The 27,140-nt window shown below is 41.2% G+C and overlaps 1 protein-coding gene across 1 annotated transcript in view; it reads right to left on the bottom strand.

Annotated features, from left to right (window-relative positions):
- The window catches only part of LOC126260757 (uncharacterized), a 289,462-nt gene that overhangs the window by 174,144 nt on the left and 88,178 nt on the right, over positions 1-27,140 (bottom strand). Inside the window, exon 2 of the mRNA XM_049958096.1 lies at positions 13,410-13,526. Within this exon, the coding sequence (XP_049814053.1) occupies positions 13,410-13,526 (117 nt within the window). The remainder of the gene's footprint in view (positions 1-13,409; positions 13,527-27,140) is intronic.

Genomic DNA, 27,140 nt, shown 5'->3' with positions numbered 1-27,140 from the left:
AACAGTAGACAAAAATGTTCTTCGGATTTGCACACACATTCTGACAACTGTTTTCAGTGTGGGGTGTGACCACATCTGGCACCAGTACAGGTCTGACAGTTATGGGACATGCTATGAGTGATGTCATCAGTCTCATGTTGAGGCAACAACGCCCATTCTTCCTTCAGAGCTGCTCGGAAGTCTTGGAGAGTGGTGGATTCTGACGTGATGGAACTCGTTTCCCTTGTGCATCCCACACATGATCTACGGGATTCAAATCGGGAGAGCGAGCAGGCGAGGCTATGCATGCAATATTTTCTGTAAAAAAAAATAAAAATTAAAAAATTAAAAAGCACCCATCCGTCCTCTATGAGGTCGAGCATTATCGTCCATCAGTACGACCTCTGGGCCCACAGCACCTCGCAACAAAACAGCGCATGAGATCCAAGATAGCAGTTAAGTCATGAAGAGGGGTTTGACTGGTCAACATAATCCCAGCCCACACAACTGGGGATCCTCTTCAACATTGGTCTATTTCCACAAAGTTTGGATCCTGAAACTGTATTCCACATGCCTTCCAAATGCAAATCCATCGAGAATCACACTCCAGACCAAATCGGGAATCATCTGTGAAGATAACATTTTCGCACTCTTTGACAGTCCAGGTGCCAGTCGACGGCACCGCTCCCTTCTCTGAAGACACACCGTAGGTAAATAGACAGCAGGGCTCCAACAATAAAGGCCACTCTGCTGAAGCCTTTTTCCACTGTTTTCCTCGATACATCTTGTCCATGGGCTGCTGCGATATCAGATGCCAGTTGCACTGCAGTAGTAAGGTGGTACCGCCGTGTCCTTACGGCCAAATAATGCACTACTCTTTGAGATGTCACACGTTGTGGGCCCTGTCCTCGTCCCTGGAATACAGTTTCGGTCTCTCTAAACTGTGGCCTCATTCGAGAAACAACAGAACGATTCACATTAAGTTTGTACGATTATACTGTGAATTAGATACAGGATGGGGAAATAGCAGTTTGTTGTTTTAATTTTGGACACCAGTGTAGTTATGCTGGTTTGACAGTTAACGAGCCACACAGCAACCGGAGCCTAATCATCAATATTTCTAAACGGATAACCCACTTCATGCAGCACAGTCTCAGCTGCAGTTTGCTTGTATAACGGCTTCCAGGGGCAAAAAAATTTGGTGTTCAGTATTTCACAAAATTTTTGCTCAAATGTTATAATTTAAAATGCTCTCATAATCTACTCATTAAAAGATATCTTACGTTAAAGCTTTAACACATTAAGACAATTCTTGCATTCAGAAACTGTATAAATGTCCTGAGAAAGCATATTTCATGGCGCGCAAATTGTCAAGACCATATTCATACAGTATTTGAGAAAGAGAGCACTTAGTCACTTTCAAAAAACTTTTAACGTAACTTCAAAGCTTTCCTAAACTTCTTCTCACTTACAAGCTCAATGTGAAATATTTAACACAGTAAGTTATTTGTAAGGTAATCTGACTTTTGTAGCTGTTTTATACATAACAGTTCGATTCTTTCATGAATTGTGGTTGGAGTGTTTAGTGCTAACATAGAGCAGCCCTGTTAACCGATCTGTCACCCGCTCACGCCTCAACAGTGAGGAAAAGATCGGCTCGCAGTGAGTAATGGTGGTGGAAGGTGAGGGGTGAGGAGGGAGGGAGGTATCAGGACAAGTCAGCTGCTCAAGCTACGGCCGGTAATGTCACGTTGTACAGAGATGTATCGCTTCACGGTGGCTGGTTAATGCATATTGTGGCAGATTTATTTTCTAAGATTTCTATGATGAAGCACAACATTTCTTATGGCTGATGCAGCCCTGTGATTGACGCCATTACTGGTCAAAATTTAGATTTACATCAAAATGTATCTAGTGCCCTTTTTGTTCAGATCTTAAACAAATGTGAATGACTTACTTATTTTGCTTTCTGTGATGTCACCGCCAGACACCACACTTGCTAGGTGGTAGCCTTTAAATCGGCCGCAGTCCGTTAGTATACGTCGGACCCGTGTGTCGCCACTGTCAGTGATTGCAGACCGAGCGCCGCCACACGCCAGATCTAGTCTAGACAGACTCCCTAGCACTCGCCCCAGTTGTACAGTTGAGACTTTGCTAGCGATAGTTCACTGTCTACAGACGCTCTCAATTGCAGAGACGACAGTTTAGCATAGCCTTCAGCTACGTCATTTGCTAAGACCTAGCAAGGCGCAATATTCAGTTACTATAAGTACAGATAATATTGTGACAAATTGACTCATGTACCGTCAAGAGCGACGTTCATCATTAATGGATTAAAGTTAAGTATGAAACTAATTACGTCCGCTTTCTGAATTCTAATTCCTTGTCATGTTCCAGACCTCACGTCAGTATAGTCCTTCCTTCCTCAAGCCAGCCTGCGTGAGCTAAAACCCGTGCATTTCGGCCTCCTCTAGTAACACGGTGCTGGCTATTCTGCCAACTACAACACTTTCCACAAAAGCATCAATATTTGGTACCGTTTTGTGGGCACAGCTAACTCGAAGACCAACTTTAAAGCTGAAATGTATCTATGAGCTCTTTTTGTCTTCCTTATGGAAAGACCTTCCTTACGTAAATCTATCGATTAAAACATCGATATAATCGTAGCTGCGAAGTTGTAAAAGCGTGGAGGTTTATGTTGAGAAAAACCCTTATAAAAGTCTACGAGACTAATTTTGTGCCGGCCGGGGTGGCCGGACGGTTCTAGGCGCTACAGTCTGGAACCGCGCGACTGCTACGGTCGCAGGTTCGAATCCTGCCTCGGGCATGGATGTGTGTGATGTCCTTAGGTTAATTAGGTTTAAGTAGTTCTAGGGGACTGATGACCTCAGCAGTTAAGTCCCATAGTGCTCAGAGCCATTTGAACCATTTGAACTAATTTTGTTACGAAAGTTATCACACACCCCCAGCGAGACTGTAGCTCTGCAAATTTTACCTTTTTACCATTTTCTACACAGTTAATATCAACTAAAAATAAAACTGAAAAGACGTTAAACTTTCCATTCAACTTCTGAAATTTAAATTCGTGAAGAAAATCAATGAGTATGTTTTGATACTACTCATGTGCTCCTCTGCTGTCGTCATTAAAGAAGGACAGCTTGTACAAAGGAGCGATGTCGTAATGTCCGAGCTGTCTATTCCACAAAAACAGTTTATCTTAAACCCGTGAATGCAATCACACGTCTTTGAAATTAACATGTTTTATCCTGAAATGCTAAATTCAAAATATAGAGGTACTTATAAAGCAATAACACATACACTCCTGGAAATGGAAAAAAGAACACATTGACACCGGTGTGTCAGACCCACCATACTTGCTCCGGACACTGCGAGAGGGCTGTACAAGCAATGATCACACGCACGGCACAGCGGACACACCAGGAACCGCGGTGTTGGCCGTCGAATGGCGCTAGTTGCGCAGCATTTGTGCACCGCCGCCGTCAGTGTCAGCCAGTTTGCCGTGGCATACGGAGCTCCATCGCAGTCTTTAACACTGGTAGCATGCCGCGACAGCGTGGACGTGAACCGTATGTGCAGTTGACGGACTTTGAGCGAGGGCGTACAGTGGGCATGCGGGAGGCCGAGTGGACGTACCGCCGAATTGCTCAACACGTGGGGCGTGAGGTCTCCACAGTACATCGATGTTGTCGCCAGTGGTCGGCGGAAGGTGCACGTGCCCGTCGACCTGGGACCGGACCGCAGCGACGCACGGATGCACGCCAAGACCGTAGGATCCTACGCAGTGCCGTAGGGGACCGCACCGCCACTTCCCAGCAAATTAGGGACACTGTTGCTCCTGGGGTATCGGCGAGGACCATTCGCAACCGTCTCCATGAAGCTGGGCTACGGTCCCGCACACCGTTAGGCCGTCTTCCGCTCACGCCCCAACATCGTGCAGCCCGCCTCCAGTGGTGTCGCGACAGGCGTGAATGGAGGGACGAATGGAGACGCGTCGTCTTCAGCGATGAGAGTCGCTTCTGCCTTGGTGCCAATGATGGTCGTATGCGTGTTTGGCCCCGTGCAGGTGAGCGCCACAATCAGGACTGCATACGACCGAGGCACACAGGGCCAACACCCGGCATCATGGTGTGGGGAGCGATCTCCTACACTGGCCGTACACCACTGGTGATCGTCGAGGGGACACTGAATAGTGCACGGTACATCCAAACCGTCATCGAACCCATCGTTCTACCATTCCTAGACCGGCAAGGGAACTTGCTGTTCCAACAGGAGAATGCACGTCCGCATGTCTCCCGTGCCACCCAACGTGCTCTAGAAGGTGTAAGTCAACTACCCTGGCCAGCAAGATCTCCGGATCTGTCCACCATTGAGCATGTTTGGGACTGGATGAAGCGTCGTCTCACGCGGTCTGCACGTCCAGCACGAACGCTGGTCCAACTGAGGCGCCAGGTGGAAATGGCATGGCAAGCCGTTCCACAGGACTACATCCAGCATCTCTACGATCGTCTCCATGGGAGAATAGCAGCCTGCATTGCTGCGAAAGGTGGATATACACTGTACTAGTGCCGACATTGTGTATGCTCTGTTGCCTGTGTCTATGTGCCTGTGGTTCTGTCAGTGTGATCATGTGATGTATCTGACCCCAGGAATGTGTCAATAAAGTTTCCCCTTCCTGGGACAATGAATTCACGGTGTTCTTATTTCAATTTCCAGGAGTGTATTTAAGACAAATTTAGTCACTAAAACAGTAAGTTAAGTAATTATGTAAGAAAATGTCCTTTATTAGCCTAGTCTTTCACAGCTTCCATGTGTAGAAAACTTTTTTGGCCTTGGAGTATCATCACGCAATTTTTTGTGCGTCCTTTTTAGATTCTATTCACTGGATCCATTTTTCCTTAGCGTTACTCTCAGCAACAGTTCTATCAGGGCTCTGCATTGAAGTAAAGCCCGGTTCATCCATGTTTCAAAATTCATGAGGATGAAAACTGTACTTCCTGCACTGTTGTCAGATAATTGAAAAAGTATTCCACTTTCGTTCGTCTGAAGCTCGAGAATCGTGCTAAGCTGCTTGCCTCTGTTTTTCGTATTAAGAGTTTCGTGCCTTTTCTAAAAAAATAAAAATAAAATAGCAAATCAATGATATACAACACATACGACAAGAATTAGTACACTTCATAGAATGGTTTTGATTTCTTTTCCTGCTATACCGTACGAAACGTCAGTTGCTTGAGGATGATATTGCCTTAATTCATTCTCATCATCGCTAGATAAACTTTCGCTACACTGAAAACAGCGAACCATCACTTCTTTGTGAATTTGGTTTTGGTGGATTTTCTCTCAATATCTTACTAAATTTCGATGACAGATTTTATAATCAACTTCAGCTTTACAAATTCGTTATACAGTCTTTATCAGCTTCACAACTGCTACAAGCATAATGCCTGTGTACAAGTTGTCACATGGCACCACGATCCCCGAAAATGTTGCAATCACTAACTCTGAACTGACATTTCAGACAAAAGCCCAGAAACATCAATGGCGATACAGAATAACATTGTGCAACTTTTGTAAAATAGTAGAAAATAGTGGGGATAATTCACCGAATGGTTCTCCTAACCAGGAGACGCTTTATCTAGTTCAGAATGTTACTGTGATTTTCTGTAGCGAGTCCAGTTTGTCTCCAGACATCGTTCGGTTAAGGGGCAGAAAAATTATTTTCACAGTTTGAAAACATTTTTGGCAGTTAGTTTTTTTGGTTTTTTAAAATATATGCAATAATTATTGTAAATGTATACCAACGATTAAAACTGCGATTTAAGTGAAAGAGCCGTAGATCGTTACGTATCGCTAGAAACGTCTATGGATAAAACTGTCTATGGTTAAAACTGTTACGTTGTAAAGCCCAAGATGGCATGTCGGGCAATATGGAATACTTTGTATTCCTTAAAACCCACCTCGCCTGAGGTGGTGCGGAGAACGAAGATTAGGTGTGTTACTTAAGCAAACAGATGAATGTAAAACGCATCACCTGCACTACATAAACAAATAATTATTTCAGAACTTTGTTTTGAAGTTAACAAACTTAACAGTTTTGTTATCGACCAAAATTATTTTTCTGTTACTTATAAGTAGAGGCCGCATCATATACATTTGCATGTTGCATACGCATTTGCATGTTTGGGTCCTTTTCACCGGTTATTGCATATTTTAACTAAAAACTAGTGACGATGCAAATTTTCGCCCAGTGTTTACAATATTCTAAAAATTTAAACGGGCGTTTTCTAGCTCGATCTAGTTTTGATGTCTCATAGATTGACCGCGACCTAAAAATGCGTGTAATCGCTAACCGAGAGCCCACTGTCTGACGAAATCGTTACAGAAGAGGAACAGGCAGACAAGATCCAATGGTCCTGCGCCCGCGGCCCTGGTTAATTCCCTCCGCTGGCATGCCGTACGCGTCGGCAACAATTGAATTAAACTACGCAAGCTTTTAGTCGCACGTAAATTGTTTCAGTTTAGCTTTTTATTTATTTGTACACAGATGAACGTGTTTATGACGTGTATGGTGTAACGTGTTGTGCGCCATGCCACCCGAAGAAAGAAACTTCGTTTCTTGGATATCTGACCATCCTGGAACATTGACATATAACGAAATTGTTTTATATTGTCGAGTTTGCGAGAAAAACGTTTCGTGCAAAAAAAAAAAAAAAAAAAAAATCTTTCAAAACTGATCAGCATGTCAAGACACGTCTTGATATCGCAGGAATGAAGAAGAAACGACCACGACAACTGCTTCTGACAACAGTAAGTTGCAGTAGCAGGGATTTGTCCAAAGGTAATCAAAAAAGTCGGTTTAACATGGATATATGTGAAGCAGTCATCGCAAGCAATATTCCTCTTCACAAACTTACAAACCCTATGCTCACAGTCTTCCTGTGCAAATATTGTTTAAATCAAAATATACCAGATGATTCAACATTGCGTAAAAATTACATGCCGAAAATTGACGTTAATGTTCTGGAAGAAATACGCAATGAACTCAAGGACAGCATTATATGCGTTTCAGTTGACGAAACTTCACTTGTGGCTGTTATATTGCAAATCTAATTGTTGGTGCTTTAATAGAGGAGCCTTCTTCTTCCTATTTAGCGGCCTGCAAATAACTTGAAAAAGTAAATCATTCTACGATCGCCAGATTTGTGAATGAGTGTATCAGAAAAATATTTCCAGAATCTTCTGCAGATGAATGGGTGTTTGTGTTTATTTCAGACGCTGCTCCCTATATGATCAAAGCAGGAAAAGCCCTATGAATATTTTATTCCAATTTGATTCATATGACGTCCGTTGCTTACGGAGTTTGCTGAAGAAGTAAATTCCACGTCTATGAATGTAAACAAACTGCTTTCATTCACAAGGAAAGTGTTTCTAAAGGCTCCTGCTCGCATCAAGACCTACAAAGGAAAACTACCAAATATGCCTTTACCTCCCAAATCAGTGGTAACTCGTTGGGGTATGTGAGTCGAAGCTGTGTTGTTTTACAGTGAACATTTCCAGGTCATTAGAGGGATAGTAAACGACTTCGATAGTGTAGAGGCATTGGCAGTTTGCCAGTGCAAGTAAGCTGTCAATGATTCCGGTATTTAAAAAGACGTTGCTGTGATTAGCACCCATTTTTTCCATATACCTGCAAGTATTAAAAAGCTTGATACTCAAAGTTTGGCGTTGAATGAGTCTATTTAGTTAATGAATAAAAATATTCTAGTGAGCTCCTCATTGCCGGAGGTATTCACAAGAAAACTTAACGAAAAGTTCGGAAACATTTTAAACAATAACCCAGTCTTTGAACTCTTGTGCCAAATTGATAGTTTTTTTAATGGGACAAGTGAATTTTTACCAGAAACAATAAGGGCCAACATAGCACACAAATTCAGATACTGGCCAGTTACCTCACTTGATACAGAAAGGTCGTTTTCTGCTCATAAAAATGTTTTGAGTGATTGAAGACACAATCTTACTACTAAACATTTGGAACAATACTTGGTCGTTTATGTTTACAATAGTAGCAAAACGTAAAATAAGTTGTAAATGATGCTTTGGTCCAATAGTATTAATTAAAAGATAATGCTGTTCAAAAAATGTACTATTGTGTTTTGTTTTTAAATAAAATATTATGGAGTTTTTGAGCGTCTCTCACTGCGTGCGATATATCTCGATGTTGGTCCTGTACATTCGACGGTTTCGACTGCGACTCACTCGAATCGCATCCGCTTGTTATCGACAACAATAGCAAGGAAGGAACAATTCTTGAAACACGGTGTGCATCCCCATTTTGCAAATTTTCAGAAAATAATCTCAGAAACGCCCTCTCCCTGACCTCTACCAGAAAGTATTGAGAAAATGATATCAGCGTTCTAAATATACCGAGTTTTCACGTGGCCGGCGCTCTTCCTCGTAATTGTTATGCACAGGGTCGACTTTGAGATATAATGCACGCAGTAACTACCAATTTAGTGTTGGAGGGCAGCGCGGAGGGTAAAAATCGTAGAGGGAGACCAAGAGATGAATACACTAAGCAGATTCAGAAGGATGTAGGGTGCAGTAGTTACATGGAGATGAAGAAGCTTACCAAGATGGAGTAGCATGGAGAGCTGCATCAAACCAGTCTCTGGACTGAAGACCACAACAACAACAACAACAACAACAACCATGTTTTATTATTATTTGATCTTGGCGTATTTCGACACTTTTAATGCATTTTTAAGCATTTTTCATGCATAGTTTAACGTTATTATGATGAATATAACCCGATCTCTACTTATAAGTAAGTATTCCATATTAGCCTCCGAATGCGGCTTTTTTTATAAAACTTGTTTTTCAGTGGTAACATTACTAACAAAATACAAATAATTATAGCCAAATAGTTGAAGTTTACGATAAAGTGTATTTGAGAACTGAGAATGAGTTGAATTTGAAGATACTGTTACAAAAGTAAATGGTATTAATGATAACCGAACTACATCTAAACGAATACCCACAGCTGTAAAAACACAAAAGGCCAATAAACTGGAGGAAACTGTGACCAGGAACAATAAACTGCTTATACGCGAATCAGAATATTGTAAGCATACTGTGGTTTGAGTTTAGAGCTCTAGGAAGTAACAGCAACTTGGACTTGCGACAACCAACACATGTGGCAAACTTCCCCAGCTACCGCTATGTGTTGTGAAACGGCTACCTCCGTAAGAAAAATTTTCACAGAAAAGGATCCCTTAAGATTAAAACTGTGTGCCAGATAACAACTCTCAAATCTTTAATCTGTCGAGAAGTTTCAAATGAGCGCACACACCAGTGCAGAGTGAAAATTCATTCTGGAAGTTACTTAGGGTATGGATAAAAGAGGGAATTATAACTTTATACTGCACTTACACGTTAGGAACAAAACATGCAGGTCGGCATTATGATCTGGTTGTCATAACCGACTGACAAGGGGAATGCCTCAGACACAGTCAACCGATTCGGCTTAAATTTTGTAGGCTGCTTGTGTACAACCTAAAGCGAAGAACTGAAACAGCTAGCTCAATACCTCCCCCCCCCCCCCCCTCTCCCTTTTTGTGAAAATCACCGAAAAGGGTTATGATGAGCAATTGACTCAAAATTGGCGGATTCGGTAGATAATTGGAAACAGAGTATTTTTCATCATCAGGTATGGTGTCGGCAAACGCATACTTTTCCAGAAATCGAGGAAAGGAACTTTTACAACTGCCACTTATGTACCCGCATGGTACATGCTTTTCGCCGAGAGCGCCGATAACGCCGGCACAGTAATGGTTCAAAATGGCTCTGAGCAGTATGGGACTTAACTTCTCAGGTCATCAGTCCCCTAGAACTTAGAACTACTTAAATATAACTAACCTAAGGACATCACACACATCCATACCCGAGGCAGGATTTGAAACTGCGACCGTAGCAGTCGCGCGGTTCCGGACTGAAGCGCCTAGAACCGCTCGGCCACCGCGGCCGGCCCGGCACAATAGCTCAGCGTGTTCGGTCAAAGGTTTAGCTGCCGTCTGTAATAAAGAAACTGAGTGGATTGATCAAGAACTTGAACAAGCGTCATGGGACATCCGCCCTGACAAATAGAACGACCGATAACGAACAAACTGAGATAAAAAAGTGGTTAACGATAAAAAAGAAAATAGCGCAACGGCCAAGGTAGGGAAGCGGAGAACCCGGGTTCGAATCTTGAGGAACTGTACGATTTTCATTTTTTAAACTGTAATATTTCGTGTCAGAATTCATAGGAATAGGAGGGGTTAATAAGGCACGCAACTCAACACGGAATAATAATAGTAATAAGGTAGGCAAACTAATTTCCCAAACGACGTGAATTAGTAAAGAATTAAATTTTTAAGCGTTTTCACGTGAAAATAACTCCGAGTAAGAGTGTTGCGAATTCCTCCCGAGGGACCACAGATAACCAAACGCGCGACGCTTGTTTACAGCCAGGCACGGAACAGAATGCACGAGGAGATACTTATGTTGTCCCGGTCGCCTGTTCGTCATACCATAGTTGTGTATCTCGAAGATTGAGGGTGTCCAGCACGCACCTTATAGAGGTCAATCGGAAGGAGCTGTTTTCCGTCATTAGGCCGCCGCGAACCTCGAGGATACACGTCATGATTTTTTGTCGTTAATCCGCCGAATAAAACATGTTTTATGAAAGACTACACTGATCTTCCGTAAGTAACATATGACTTGTACTGTATGTAGTTTGTAGTAATTAGCTTTTCTGTTTATTCCATAGTAATTAGTTATTGTTTGTTGCGTCATACCTTTCAGCTGCATAATCTGAATAATGGAGGATGTACATCCTTCGACCAGCGCTGAAATATGTAGTTGGGAGCCTGTCACAGAAGACCACAAGCGGGAAGTTCCCGAAGCTGTGCTGTGCTGTGCTTTGGTTTGTAAAAGTGTTGCAAGACAGAGGCACTGCCGGAAGCAAGCAGTTCTGTTTCTCGCCGTTCCAGATTGATAGGAGCAGCTATCGTCGAGCGATTTTTGGAGCTGACAAACGAAATGGCTTTTGTTGATACTGAAGAACTATACCGTGAAGGCGAAGCAAAAGGTGATTCAGTGGAAGATATCGCGACTAGTGAATCGCAAAATGGTCATACCACTTTGGAAATGTCCACGTCGCAAGCAGTCTGTGCTTCATCTGTTCCCCATGAGTATTACGAACCGGTTACTAAACGACTGAACTACGGCGCTACACCCCTTGAAGTAAAAGGAAAGGCGGTAGCGCTAGCCAAGAATCATCCAAATTGGAACCTACAAACACTGCAAAAGAATGGAGCAACAACAGCCCTGAAAAGGAAGATGGACCTAAAATTGTGGGGAAATGATATTGTTAAAGGAGGGACAAGATACGACAAACATCAGGCGATAAATATGTGGACATACGACGGATTTGTCGAATCTCGTCGTCGTAACGAGAATGTAACAAAGAGAATACTCCAGGAGTGGCCTGCAGGTGCAGCGCTTCAATATACGACCAACAAGGATTTTACATTTGCTGCATCATTATCTTGGGCAAGGAATTTCAAATCGGAATATAAAATCGTCAGTGGCACGTCACTAAATACGTCTCCCACAAGGAGGTAGAAAATATAGAAGATATACGGAAAGTGGCGGCTCTTTTCATAACGCAAACGGCGTCACTTTTGACCGATTTTAATCGTGATTACGTGATCGACACCGACCAAACAGGATGCGACTATCAGGTGAAATTTCGATTCACGTTATCGCATAAGGGAGAAAAACGAACCCTTGTCGCAGGTGGTAGTAAAAAAAAAAAAAAAAAAAAAAAAAAAAAATCTGACACGTTCGTACAGGGCGCAATATGCCATCACATCCTCTGGAAAAGTGTTGCCTAAGGTTTCCCTGTGTTTACAGGAAACGAATGTTACATTTGGTCCTCGGGTTCTAGAAGAGGTCAATCGCTTAACCTACTCGTTGAAAAATGTTTACGTTACTTGCTTCATATCCGGAAAATTGACAAATGCGATTTACAGAGCATTTCTTGAGAATGTTTTAAAACCATACGTTGCTGATAGCAAGTTTTGTCTAATATAGGATTCCTGGGGTGGACAAACTAATACTCTAATGTATGACACCATGTTTATAGATGACGAGGGTCAACCGATGTTCACGGTAAAAGTAATACCGTCAAATCGCACACATGTGTGCCAGCCTTGTGACGTTTATTTCTATAGCCAGGTTAAAAAATTTTATTCGAGGCTTCAGAATTGCAGTGGCTTCTGCAAACCCAGCGGGAATTGCACAACCTCACGTATGCAGTAACTATTCGCAGCATAATTCATAACAGGCTTTAAGCACCGATTTTTCGGGCAGTGATATAGTATGCATGGTATGCATCAACATTAATTCCCGAAAGAGACATATTTTTAAATGTAAACCAAGTTTGTTTCCCGCCGACTCTTCGGAAGGAAAAGTGTAGCTACCGAAAGGTTGCATTCATTAGATGTGTTGGTGCCGTGAGTACATTTGTTTCGAATGTTTATGTGACAAGTACCATCCATCTAGCAGTTCGAATAAAAGTGAGGACAAATAACAGTGGCTGGAAGCGCCAATGTAAAGTGACTAGAAGTAGCATTTTAGCTGTTTACTATCCCAAGAGGTTTGAGAAATTTATTTGCCTACCTTTTTATCATTCCTTACCTTATTAACTCTCCTATCCCTATCAATTGAGATATGGAAAAATACAAACGAGAAGAATAACATCCGATAGGTTTCCTCGACATACGAACCCGGGTTCTCCTCCTCGCGCTTCCCAACTAGTTACTTTGGCCATTGCGCTATTTTTTTTTAATCTCATTTTTGGTTCGTTATTGTTTGTTGCTTTTGCTCGGGGCGGACGTCCCATGATATCCATCCAAGTTTATAGTAGATCAGTTCTGTCAGTTTTTTTTATTACAGAGGGCAGTGAACCCTCTGACCGAACGTTGTCGACGCTCTCGTCGAAAAGCGTTTTACCACGTGGGTACACAAGCGGCAGTTGTAAAATTTTCTTGACTCGACTTCTGGAAAAGTATGCGTTTGTGGACCCCATACTTGATGATGAAAAATGCTCTATTTACAGTTATCTATCGATTGCACCAATTTTGATCCGATTGCTCATCATAACGTTTAAGGGTGATCTTCTCAGAAACAGGAGGGTGTTGAACGTAGATATCTAAAGAGTCCTTCGTTTCAGGTTGTACACAAGCGACCTACCAAGTCTGAACCGAATCGTTTGGCCGTGTCTGAGGCCACCCCCTTGTGAGATACGGAGGACTGCAGCTGTAGCAGCACAGGTGGTAGCCCTGCACTCCCTCTCCTCTCTTACTTACCCGTGACAGGCGCCCCGCCGTGGCGCGGCGGCGGGTCCCAGCGAATGGTGACGACGCCAGCCTGCAAGTGGGGAGTCCCCGGCACCAAGCGGGGCTTCCCTGGAGGCGGCGGCCGCTCTGCGGGCAAACAAGCGCTGCTCAGCGGTGCTCCACGTATCAGTGTTACCAACTTCAAAAATATTAACTAACAGTCTGTGCTGTTCATTAACGAAAACAGCGCGAAACGTTGTCAACCTGGGACTGAAAGACGTTTCTTTGGGTTAGAAATGAGCACATTTGAAGATGTAATCCTTTTAATGTCAATACACTCACACCTCAGGTTTAAAGCTGTTGCTTCAGTTTTTGGCGTCACTCACACTGCAACATAACACCACTCTCGGCAAGGGCGGGAATCTTTTCCCATAGTAATAAAATAATAATGTTTCAGTCTGTCCACGCAATTATATTTAAAATGGTATCTAGTGATTAGGCAGAGACATTGCTTATACTGGCCCCTCTCTTTTGATGAAAACATCGTTGAAAAAACAAGTAGCGACTGTGCAGTAAAGACTTTAGGTTTAAATCCTGTAAAAATCAGATGTGGTTCTCTGGTATCCTTGATTCTACAAATAATATTTACATATGATCAATGCAGAGTTAATACGCAATCAACAAATCTTGGTGAGTGAAATTTTACGCGTTGACTTCACAATGTATTTTCTCAAATGTTCGATTGTTGTTCTACATCACATTTGATTCAGAAGCCTTTTCATAACTGTTGCTGATGTAGGACCCAATTACTTCTACACTTATTAATAATTAATTTTATAACTGCAAGATATTCAGTTTCAACCGTTTGAAGGAAATACAGCAGTACTACTTCGGAAAGTCATATAAAAATCTTTCCTGTATATTAAGCTTTTATCTGAAATGCATTTGTACGCTTCATGTAACAACATAAAACAGCCTCACTGGTATCAATGACATATCCAAGCTATCACCAACTGTTGTAATCGCAGCTGAAAATTGTCTGTGATGAAGGTACACAAAATTAACACTTTACTACGATAAATGTCTCAAAAATGAAATATATTATGCAGGAAACCAAATAATTACAGTATATACTTGCATATAAAATAAATAATCTTGTGATTATTAATGAAGGATATTGCGAGAACACTTCATTACAATACTGTTAGTTGTAGTTTTTTTCTATCTAATAGTTATTATAGCGAATATTTTTTCTTTTTATACTTCGAAGCTAATTATGAAACGACTTATTTCAAAAGTTTCTTTCACTGGCTCACATTAAGTTGTCATGCCGCTCTTTTTGCCTGGCTTTTCGTTTCTCAGATCAATGCAGAGTTACGTGGAGAATGATAAAAGTGTAGGTACTCTATATGGAGTTTTCAGTATTTAAATATTATTTGTTTAAAAATTTACAAATCGTGACATACTGAGTCCAGTGTTCAAGCGAGAAATATGGTTGAAGATCCTTTTTTTTTTTTGTGCTGGTGTACTGTTTCGACACCTGTAACAGTGTTAGCACATAGGAAGATGCACCTTGCACCTGTTTTGGGTTTTGTGAGTATCTGTCTACACAGATCCAGGTACCTTGTCAACATGCGAGAGAACCGTATTTGGCGCCCGATATACTCTTAGCTTCAGCCCTGTCCGTTCTCTCTCCCCCCCTCCAGCCCTTCCCCTCCCCGGCAGTAAATCAGTTTTGTAGTTCAATATCATGCCATTTGGATGAACAATATTGGACTTGTAAAGTAACAATTTGTGTATGAGGTCAGAATCTTACGTTTCCTCAGAAGCACTCTACAGGAACGCTAAGGTCGCTTTGTATATTATATTGCTAGACGACGCGTGCCAAAGTGAAAGAAACTACCACCACGTCTATAGCTGCGGATGGACAATTTCTGCGTTGAAAGTCCACAAAACAAACACTTTACTGCGATAAATGTCTCAAAAACATATACACTACATAGAAAATAAAAAAAATACTTGAATATAAGAGAAACAATACTGAGATTACCAGCAAGGGTATTAGAAGAGGGTTGCTTTACAGAATCATTTTATACTTTTTTTTTCAAAATAATTAATACTACACACAATGTTTCTATTAATTCTCTAAACCAACTATGAACCAATTATATACTGAAAAAGTTGTTGTTAGTTACTCGCATTAAAATGTCGGTCTTTCATCATTGGTCTTTATTCATCGAATCAGTGTAGTGTTAAATGCACCGTGATAAGATTAAGTGTAGTCACTTTTCAACAACTTTGACACGAAAGCTGAGACGCTAAACGAGCTCCATTGGTGCCAGTAAGAATAATGGTGATACCATTACCAGAGGATAAGGTTGTAAATTATCGTAACTGCACAGGGCTGCGACGTAACTCCACTTAGTTTTCGCGATTTTATGTAGCGATTTCATATTATTTTTCTCGTCAAGTATCCTTCACTGTCGATTAAGCTCTCACCTTGGCAGTTTTATCTGCGCTGACGCATCATTTTCAGCTGTCTTAAAAAAATGGAGTTGCGGATGTAATTTGTCTTCTTATGCCAGTTGTTGGAATAGAGACGAGCTCACGTTTCCGTAACAAATTAGCTGAGAAAATGGCTGGTTTCAAACTTCATTTGTGCGAACAATATTAATTAATAACTTATTCAATTATTTTACCCTCATGTTAGCAGAAGGATGTGACAAAGAGAGCCATCGATGAAAGAACATGAAGGTTTATTCCACCCGTCGCTGAGTGTTATACGAGAAGGTCCAGATGCAGACTAGATTCAGAGGTGATGGGCTAAATTCTGACCACAAATTGAACATTGGACTTCGATGTCGACAAAACCAATCTTAATCTTTCTTTTCTTCAGAATACTTTGAAACAAACCTGAGAATGTTATGTTGTTGTGGTATTCAGTCCTGAGACTGGTTTGATGCAGCTCTCCATGCTACTCTATCCTGTGCAAGCTTCTTCATCTCCCATTACCTACTGCAACCTACATCCTTCTGAATCTGCTTAGTGTATTCATCTCTTGGTCTCCCTCTACGATTTTTACCCTCCACTCTGCCCTCCAGTGCTAAATTTGTGATCTCTTCATGCCTCAGAACATGTCCTACCAACCGGTCCCTTCTTCTAGTCAAGTTGTGCCACAAACTCCTCTTCTCCCCAATCCTATTCAATACTTCCTCATTAGTTATGTGACCTACCCATCTAATCTTCAGCATTCTTCTGTAGCACCACATTTCGAAAGCTTCTATTCTCTTCTTGTCCAAACTAGTTATCGTCCATGTTTCACTTCCATACATGGCTACACTCCATACAAATACTTTCAGAAACGACTTCCTGACACTTAAATCTATACTCGATGTTAACAAATTTCTCTTCTTCAGAAACGCTTTCCTTGCCATTGTCAGTCTACATTTTATATCCTCTTTACTTCGACCATCATCAGTTATTTTGCTCCCCAGATAGCAAAACTCCTTTACTACTTTAAGTGTCTCATTTCCTAATCTTATTCCCTCAGCATCACCCGACTTAATTCGACTATATTCCATTATCCTCGTTTTGCTTTTGTTGATGTTAATCTTATACCCTCCTTTCATGACACTGTCCATTCCGTTCAACTGCTCTTCCAAGTCCTTCGCCGTCTCCGACAGAACCACAATGTCATCGGCGAACCTCAAAGTTTTTATTTCTTCTCCATGGATTTTAATACCTACTCCGACTTTTTCTTTTGTTTCCTGCACTGCTTGCTCAATATACAGATTGAATAAAATCGGGGAGGGACTACAACCCTGTCTCACTCCCTTCCCAACCACTGCTTCCTTTTCATGCCCCTCGACCCTTATAACTGCCATCTGGTTTCTGTACAAATTGTAAATAGCCTTTCGCTCCCTGTATTTTACCCCTGCCAGCTTCAGAATTTGAAAGAGAGTATTCCAGTCAACATTGTAAAAAGCTTACTCTAAGTCTACAAATGCTAGAAACGTATGTTTGCCTTTCCTTAATCTAGCTTCTAAGATAAGTCGTAGGGTCAGTATTGCCTCACGTGTTCCAATATTTCTACGGAATCCAAACTGATCTTCCCCGAGGTCGGCTTCTACCAGTTTTTCCATTCGTCTGTAAAGAATTCGCGTTAGTATTTTGCAGCTGTGACTTATTAAACGGATTGTTCGGTAATTTTCACATCTGTCAGCAACTGCTTTCTTTGGGATTGTAATTATTATATTCTTCTTGAAGTATGAGGGTATTTCGCCTGTCTCATACATCTTGCTCACCAGATGGTAGAGTTTTGTCAGGACTGGCTCTCCCAAGGCCGTCAGTAGTTCTAATGGAATGTTGTCTACTCCCGGGGCCTTGTTTCGACTCAGGTCTTTCATTGCTCTGTCAAACTCTTCACGCAGTATCGTATCTCCCATTTCATCTTCATCTACATCCTCTTCCATTTCCATAATATTGACCACAAGTACACTGCCATTGTATAGACCCTCTATATACTCCTTCCACCTTTCTGCTTTCCCTTCTTTGCTTAGAACTGGGTTTCCATCTGAGCTCTTGATATTCATACAATTGGTTTTCTCTCCAAAGGTCTCTTTAATTTTCCTGTAGGTAGTATCTACCTTACCCCTAGTGATATAAGCCTCTACATCCTTACATTTGTCCTCTAGCCATCCCTGCTTAGCCATTTTGCACTTCTTGTCGATCTCATTTTTGAGACGTTTGTATTCCGTTTTGCCTGCTTCATTTACTGCATTTTTATATTTTCTCCTTTCATCAATTAAATTCAATATATCTTCTGTTACCCAAGGATTTCTACTAGCCCTCGTCTTTTTACCTACTAGATCCTCTGTTGCCTTCACATTCTTTCCCCCATTCCTGTCAATTGATCCCTTATGCTCTCTCTGAAACTCTGTACAACCTCTGGTTTAGCCAGTTTATCCAGGTCCCATCTCCTTAAATTCCCACGCTTTTGGAGTTTCTTCAGTTTTAATCTACAGTTCATAACCAATAGATTGTGGTCAGAGTCCACATCTGCCCCTGGAAATGTCTTACAATTTAAGACCTGGTTCCTAAATCTCTGTCTTACCATTATATAATCTATCTGGTACCTTTTAGTATCTCCAGGGTTCTTCCATGTTGAAAGGTGGCTACACTGAGTCACAGCGCCAGAGATTGCACCAAAGAGTTTTATTCAGCCGCCTCCACTGGCAGTGCTTGTTCAGAAGTTGTGGTGGTTAGTGCTTGCTGAGAGGATGTTGATAGCTGTACTATTTGAGGCCATGTCGTGTGCAGTTGTTTTCATGGGCTAGACAGCAGATGTTGTTCGAATGGGGATGTTGTAATGATCAGAGTGTATTTTTAGTCAATATATATGAATGTAAAAAACATTTTTTTTTTTAATTTCCTAACTAACAATGCCTCTTGGTCACAGGTTCAGTCAACAAAGCATCTGCATCTGGCTTGTGTTCATGTATTAGACTGTAATTCGGGTTTCTATGTGCAATTATAGTATTTCAGTTTTATTTAATTAATTCACTGTAAATGGAATTTAAAATATCTTATCTTATCGAGGAAGAACCGTGCCAGATGTGTACGTTGAATCACACTTCCACACACAGAACAGTTACACTTGTGCTTTGTTGTTTCGTAGCTTTTATAGTTGCTGGGGACTTAATTAATTGTGTTAATGGAAATTTCCTTCCATTCTTTGTTGTTATTCTATGCAGTCAGGTTGCGTACTAATACTAGTCAGGGCCAACCGTTTACGAGACTTCGTACTCGGACATACAGCGACTAAAATTAAAAATAGTCCGGAACCAGTTCAAAATTTTTCACAATCAAAAAATTTTCAGAATACGAGATTAACGACAGAAGATTCTGGAATAGTATCGAACACAGATAGCTTTACTGCTATGACGAAAGAAGTTCGTTTTGCGGGAAATGTTAGGGGTGAAAAGAATTTCGAACCAGTTAATATGGAGCAGTTGATGAGTGCAATATTAAATTTGGGATCTGAATTAAAAACAGTGGGATCACAAATAGGAACAATTAGAACAGAGATGGAAACAATGGAAACACGGTTAGACTCACGAATAGGGACATGTTTCAAAAACATGAAAGATGAATTAAAGAAAGAAATTAGAGAAGAAGTACAACCGATTTTGAATTCTCACAATAATACACTCCTGGAAATTGAAATAAGAACACCGTGAATTCATTGTCCCAGGAAGGGGAAACTTTATTGACACATTCCTGGGGTCAGATACATCACATGATCACACTGACAGAACCACAGGCACATAGACACAGGCAACAGAGCATGCACAATGTCGGCACTAGTACAGTGTATATCCACCTTTCGCAGCAATGCAGGCTGCTATTCTCCCATGGAGACGATCGTAGAGATGCTGGATGTAGTCCTGTGGAACGGCTTGCCATGCCATTTCCACCTGGCGCCTCAGTTGGACCAGCGTTCGTGCTGGACGTGCAGACCGCGTGAGACGACGCTTCATCCAGTCCCAAACATGCTCAATGGGGGACAGATCCGGAGATCTTGCTGGCCAGGGTAGTTGACTTACACCTTCTAGAGCACGTTGGGTGGCACGGGATACATGCGGACGTGCATTGTCCTGTTGGAACAGCAAGTTCCCTTGCCGGTCTAGGAATGGTAGAACGATGGGTTCGATGACGGTTTGGATGTACCGTGCACTATTCAGTGTCCCCTCGACGATCACCAGTGGTGTACGGCGAGTGTAGGAGATCGCTCCCCACACCATGATGCCGGGTGTTGGCCCTGTGTGCCTCGGTCGTATGCAGTCCTGATTGTGGCGCTCACCTGCACGGCGCCAAACACGCATACGACCATCATTGGCACCAAGGCAGAAGCGACTCTCATCGCTGAAGACGACACGTCTCCATTCGTCCCTCCATTCACGCCTGTCGCGACACCACTGGAGGCGGGCTGCACGATGTTGGGGCGTGAGCGGAAGACGGCCTAACGGTGTGCGGGACCGTAGCCCAGCTTCATGGAGACGGTTGCGAATGGTCCTCGCCGATACCCCAGGAGCAACAGTGTCCCTAATTTGCTGGGAAGTGGCGGTGCGGTCCCCTACGGCACTGCGTAGGATCCTACGGTCTTGGCGTGCATCCGTGCGTCGCTGCGGTCCGGTCCCAGGTCGACGGGCACGTGCACCTTCCGCCGACCACTGGCGACAACATCGATGTACTGTGGAGACCTCACGCCCCACGTGTTGAGCAATTCGGCGGTACGTCCACCCGGCCTCCCGCATGCCCACTATACGCCCTCGCTCAAAGTCCGTCAACTGCACATACGGTTCACGTCCACGCTGTCGCGGCATGCTACCAGTGTTAAAGACTGCGATGGAGCTCCGTATGCCACGGCAAACTGGCTGACACTGACGGCGGCGGTGCACAAATGCTGCGCAGCTAGCGCCATTCGACGGCCAACACGGCGGTTCCTGGTGTGTCCGCTGTGCCGTGCGTGTGATCATTGCTTGTACAGCCCTCTCGCAGTGTCCGGAGCAAGTATGGTGGGTCTGACACACCGGTGTCAATGTGTTCTTTTTTCCATTTCCAGGAGTGTAGATTAATTGCAATAGAAATTAGACAGAAGGAACAGGATAGAGAACAGGAAGAAAGAGATCGCGTGATAGTACAAAAATTTTCAGAGTTAAATTTACAACGTGCACACGATAAGGAAGAAATATTTGAAAGAATCGAGGAATCCGTACCAAATGACAGAATAAATAACCTAACACAACAGTATGAACAGTTAACTACTAAATGGGTCAATACTGAAACCCGAGTCGCAGCACTTACGGAAGACGTAAATAAACAGAAAGAAAAAATAGGTGACTTATCGGAAAGAGTTGAGGAGATTTGCGATAAATTGACAAATCTTAGTTTAAATGGGGACAGAGATTCAGATGATACAGCTCCATTGCCATTTGTAGAAACCGAAGAGTACCAGAATATAAATAAACATGTTGAAAATCAGGGAAAATTTAATGAACACGTTAAAAGGGAATTTGAGGCATTACGAAAGCAAGTCAAACAAATTGAAGGCGAAATCGTAGGAAAAGACAGTAGAAGAAATTTAGAATCACAGATAGCAGCGGGTTTTGAAGATAATAATTTGTTTCATTTACGAGATCAACAAGAGAGCGCCAGGCGCGCGAACTTGACAATAATCGACATTCGGACTGGGACAGACGCGGTAGGTCTTTGTCGCCACGAGGCGAAAACTTTGACTATAAACATTTTTTAACCGTTCGGAAATTTAAGATCTTTCGCAATTCTAAGAATGACATACATCCATGTTCATGGTTGGATCAATATATGTACGCACTTCCGCCAAATTGGCCACTAAGTCACAAACTGGAATTGATGTGTGGATATTTAGAAAACGAACCGGCGACGCGGATGCGCGCACTTATTAGAGATTGTAATAATTTAAATGATTTTTATCATGCATTTCTATCGGCATATTGGTCCGAAAACACGCAAGACAGAGTCAAACACAGTCTTATTATGCAGCGTAATTTTAAACAGTCTTGAGTTCCGCACGCCAGCAGAATACTTTGAAGACATGATTCGAAAGAATCAGTTCCTTTCCAGCCCTCACAGCCCGACTGAATTAATTCGCATTTGTTTAACTAAGCTGCCACAATCCATAAGACAAATTGCTTTAGCCGGAAGATGTAAAGACGACATTGAGACTTTTAAGACTTTGCTACAAGAACTTGAGTATGACAACGACGACGGGACTTCTTGTAATTTTTTCAGTAACGGTAATCACAATAGATTTTCAGAGAGAAGAGATAATGATCGGAACGGGCGTTATATGGATAATTTTGAGAATGACAGACGAAACAGACAGGACAATAGATACCAGCCTTATGACAATAACAGACGTTCTAACAGAAATTACACAGACAATTATAATAACGGTAATTCCTACCGGAATGATCAATCATACGAAACAGTAATCGGTATCATCAAGACAGAAATTATTCATACAATAATATAAATTCTTACTACAGAAATAACCAGGGTAGTAGATCTAACAGTAATTTCAGAAGTGACAGTCGAAATTACACAAGAAGCAGTCATGCCGATAGACAGGAAAATAGAAATTTTTATAACAGACACAACCAAGAATTTACATCTAACAGACAGGAGGGACCTAATTGGCATCCTCCGCGTGACAGAAATTCCGAGAGACATGTGCAAATCGTAGAAATTGATCCGCGAAATGACGCGAATAATCAAAGACGTGATGCAAACAATCGACAATGACTTGTAGCTTCGGCTTCTGGCAGCAATATAGACGGTTCAGAAAGTAATGGCACTACGACTTTACACTACGTACGCCTAGATGACATGAGGGACATTTTGCTAGACGAAAAGGAAAATAATGTAGACGCATTTTTACATCCTGTTATTGAAGTATGTGTGGGTAAGAATAAGTTCACTGCGGTTTTAGATTCTGGGAGCCCATTGAATGTTATTAGTGAATCAGTTTTTCGTATATGTGTAAGAACTATTGCTTGTCCTGTGTTACCTGTTTATAAAACTACAATTCGAGGAGCTATTTCTGGAAAAAGTGTGGAAGTCAAACAACAGACCAACCTAAATTTCATTTGTCAAGGATACGAATTTTCTGCTAATTTTATTATTGTTCCACTACTCAATACACAAATTATATTAGGTATGGAGTTTCTTAACACACATAAGGCAATTTTAAACTTTAAAGAAGGAAGTGTGAATTTGACTGTTGCCGGAATGCCGAAATGTTTGAAATTTTTCGAGTGTTTAACAAAATCTGAATCAAACACAAAATGTTTAAGGTTTCTTACTTCTGATGTTTTCGCTGAGTATTATGACGACAATGTGTTCATTCATGACAACGACAATAGATACAGAGACGGGATGGATGATATAATTAATAGCGAAGAATTAATTAATGAAAAGGTTGAGAAAGCTGAAGTGCCAGATGACGTTGCAAGAGAAGAACTGCACCAAATTTTGACTTCACATGCTACAGTATTTAGTCATCACACAGGAACTACAAAAGGCTTACAATATTTATTTAAAGTAAAAGAACACACACCATTTCGAGGAAAAACGTACGCTATTCCTTTGGCTTACAGAAGCAAGGTTAAGAGTGAACTTCAATACATGTTAGATCAAGGCATTATTGAGCCAGCAGTCAGTCCTTATACCAGCCCATTACACGTCGTTCTTAAAAAGGATGGGTCAATTCGTTTGGTTCTGGATTCCAGACAGATAAATAATATCATCATTCCTGAAACTGACCGCCCACAAAATTTAGATGAACTTCTTCAACATTTCCATGGAATTTAAGTTTTATCCACGACTGATATGCGCGCAAGTTTTTGGCAAATATAACTCCACCCTGATTGTAGAAAATACACTGCCTTTTTAGCCTTTGGTAACTGTTACCAACTTCGGAAATTACCGTTTGGACTTACTGTATCTTCTGCAGCATTCATTCGTAGTTTAAACGAAATTTTACCTGTTTATCTTCGTGACAATATTACTTCATATGTTGACGATATTCTTATTGCTAAACGTTCTTGGACTGAGGATAACAAAATTTTGGATTCATTATTACGTATTTTTGCAAGAGTTGGCATTACAGTGAACTTGGAAAAATCTGAATTTGGTCGTTCTCAGGTGAAATTTCTTGGTCATATTATTTCTACAGAAGGTATTCTTCCTGATCCAGAGAAACTAGATGCTATTCGTAATTATGCTGTTCCTACTACAAAACGTGATGTTCGTAGTTTCCTTGGTGTCTGTAATTTTCTTAGACGCTTTGTTAGATTGGACAATTTGGCCACACCTCGTTTATGTGAACTATCTAGAAAGAATTCTAATTGGTGTTGGGATGAGGGAGCTCAGTCAGAATTTGAACAACTTCGTGATGCTTTAGTTGCTGCTCCACTTCTTTCACATCCGGATTCATCAAAAGATTTTTGTTTGGCGACGGACTCATCATACAAAGGCCTAGGTGTACATTTATTTCAAGAGATAGAAGAAAAAAGCGTTGTACTACAGAAAACTATTGCATTTGGATGTCGTGTTCTCTCTAAATCAGAAAAGAATTATTCGATTACGGAACTTGAAGCCTTGGCTGTTGTATGGGCTTTCACAAAATTTCGCATCTTTTTGTATGGCAGACATACTAAGGTTTACACCGATCATCGAGCTCTGGAATTTCTTATGTCAACAAAATTAACACATGGAAGATTGTCACGATGGGCGCTGTATCTACAGGAATTTGACTTCGGTATTGTTTACATACAGGGTTCTTCAAATATTATTGCTGATGCTTTATCACGTGCACCTACGGGTTTGAAACAAAGTGCTGAGGAGGACTGCAAAGAAAACAATTATTGTTTGATGTTCATTCAAGGTGTTGCGTTTGAAAATTTTATTTCGTCTTCGCTCCAGGACATCGCTAAGGAGCAAAATAAGGATCCAATGTGGAAGGACATTAAGGAGAAGTGGAGGAAAAAGGAAAGCGTAGCGATTAGATAGTATTATTTAGTTCGCAATGATATTCTTTTTAAACGAAAATCGGTCAACAACTCTGTTTGGTTAGTTTCTATTCCTGATGAGTGAGTTAATAAATTGATTTGGTATACACATTTCAGTTATGCACACTTTGGTCCCAGAAAATGCTTTCATAAATTACGAGAAAATTGCTACTTCAGTAATATGGAAAAACGTATTCGATCTGTTCTTGCCAAATGCAAATTATGTCAAAAGGCTAAGCCGCCAACTATTTCTCACAGAGCACCGTTGTTTCCTATCATTCCAGCGAAATTAAAGGAGATGGCTGCAGTCGATTTGTTCGGTCCAGTGGTTCGTTCTAATAATGGTTTTGCGTACATTTTGGTGGTAGTGGAATTGACATCAAAATATGTGTGTTTTACACCTTTACGCAAAGCAACAGCTCGTTCAGTATCTAACGCTTTCATCAAACATTTTCTTAAAGAAGTGGGTCATGTTGATAAGGTTATATCAGATAATGGATCACAGTTTCGCTCTAAAATTTGGCTTCATACTCTACGGCGTCGTAAGATTAAACCAATTTTCATTTCACTTTTTCAACCTCAATCTAACGCTTCAGAGAGATGGATGAAGGAAATCAATAAATTGTGTCGACTTTATTGTCATCAGAATCACAGAACGTGGGATCAGTATCTTCATATTTTTCAAAACATTCTAAATGAACTCCCTAATGATTCAACTTCTTTACCGCCTATATTGATATTAAAAAATAAAGCACCGACAAATCGCATTTCTGAAATCGTTCCTTTTCCGCCTTCACGGAAACTGCGGCATTCTGAAGTTGTCAACCTGGCTTTACAAAATATTGCATCTGCGGCTGCTAGAAGAGAGAAATCAGCCAAACGTCCTGGTCGTTTAAAAATCTTGTCAGTTGGTCAAAAGGTGTTAATTAAGTCTCATCGTTTGTCTCACAAAGGAAAGGGCTTGTGTCGCAAATTTTTTTGCTTTATAACTGTCCATATAGATTTCGCAAAATTATTCATGATAACACTGTCGAAGTAGAAACTCTTAAATCTCGGCGCTCTAAGGGAATACATCATATATCGAACGTTAAAATTTTTGTGGAATGACATACTTTTGAGAGACTAACAGTTACATGTAAACACGCAAAGAATACAAGGAAACCGCACCGTGTTCCGGCGGCGGCACATACTCAAAGCAACAGTCAAGTCTGCGCGGCGCACAGGGCAGTCGTTGACCGCAAACAATTACTTCCTACGTCACGCGTACCTACAGCTGATCGAGCGCCCAGTGCGAATGCACTGACAGCCGTAAACAAATACACAGTCTAATTTCTCCGAATAAATTCAGTATAAAGCTATAGTGACTTGATAAATTATGTTATTAACGTTCAGTATTTTTCAGGATACGGTTGTATAAAATATTTAAGACCTTCAGGTAAATTCTGTGCGTGTCCGACGTTAAGAGGACTTGCTATCGAGAAAATTTCAGGAAGAATGTAATTTCGAAGAAGAAACTAATAAACTAAAAAGGTAACTATTAATTGAGTTTATTTTTCAGGTAACATATTTCCACTTAGGTACGTACTTTATACGTAATTTGCTGCTCGCGATTACGTGATTTATACTTTGTGCTAAATTTTATGTTCTATGAATTTACTTCTGAAGCGACGTGCTTGCGTACATTAACTGATTTTGACAATGATTGATTAATGAACAGAGTTGTTACTTGTGTATATTATGCATCGCTTGGCTGCTATGCTTTTTCACTGATGTCATATTTTTTTATTATGTGCCTGCTGTGCTTATTTATTTAAATTATAATTGTCACCTGATTAATTGTGCTGATATGGTTATGTATGTAAGTTAGACTTTGTGATTTATCTGCTTGCGCCTTCATGTTTACTTATTAAGATTACATATGAACATTTATTTGCTTATGCTGATATGATGCTAATGACCTGTTTATTATGTAAGATATATATTTGCTGCTTTGCGTATGGATTGCATATTTACACATTTTTCTTTTGTTGTCATAACTACTCTTTATTTGGTATATAGAAATGCTGATATGCGGTGTACGAACATGGAGTTTAGGTCACGCTATGGTATTAATTATAGATTGTTCGCTTGGCAGAGCCTCGTTGTAGGG

This window comes from Schistocerca nitens, chromosome 5, assembly GCF_023898315.1.
Source record: "Schistocerca nitens isolate TAMUIC-IGC-003100 chromosome 5, iqSchNite1.1, whole genome shotgun sequence".
Taxonomy (NCBI): Eukaryota; Metazoa; Arthropoda; class Insecta; order Orthoptera; family Acrididae; genus Schistocerca; species Schistocerca nitens.
This window is presented reverse-complemented; position numbering and strand designations above follow the sequence as displayed.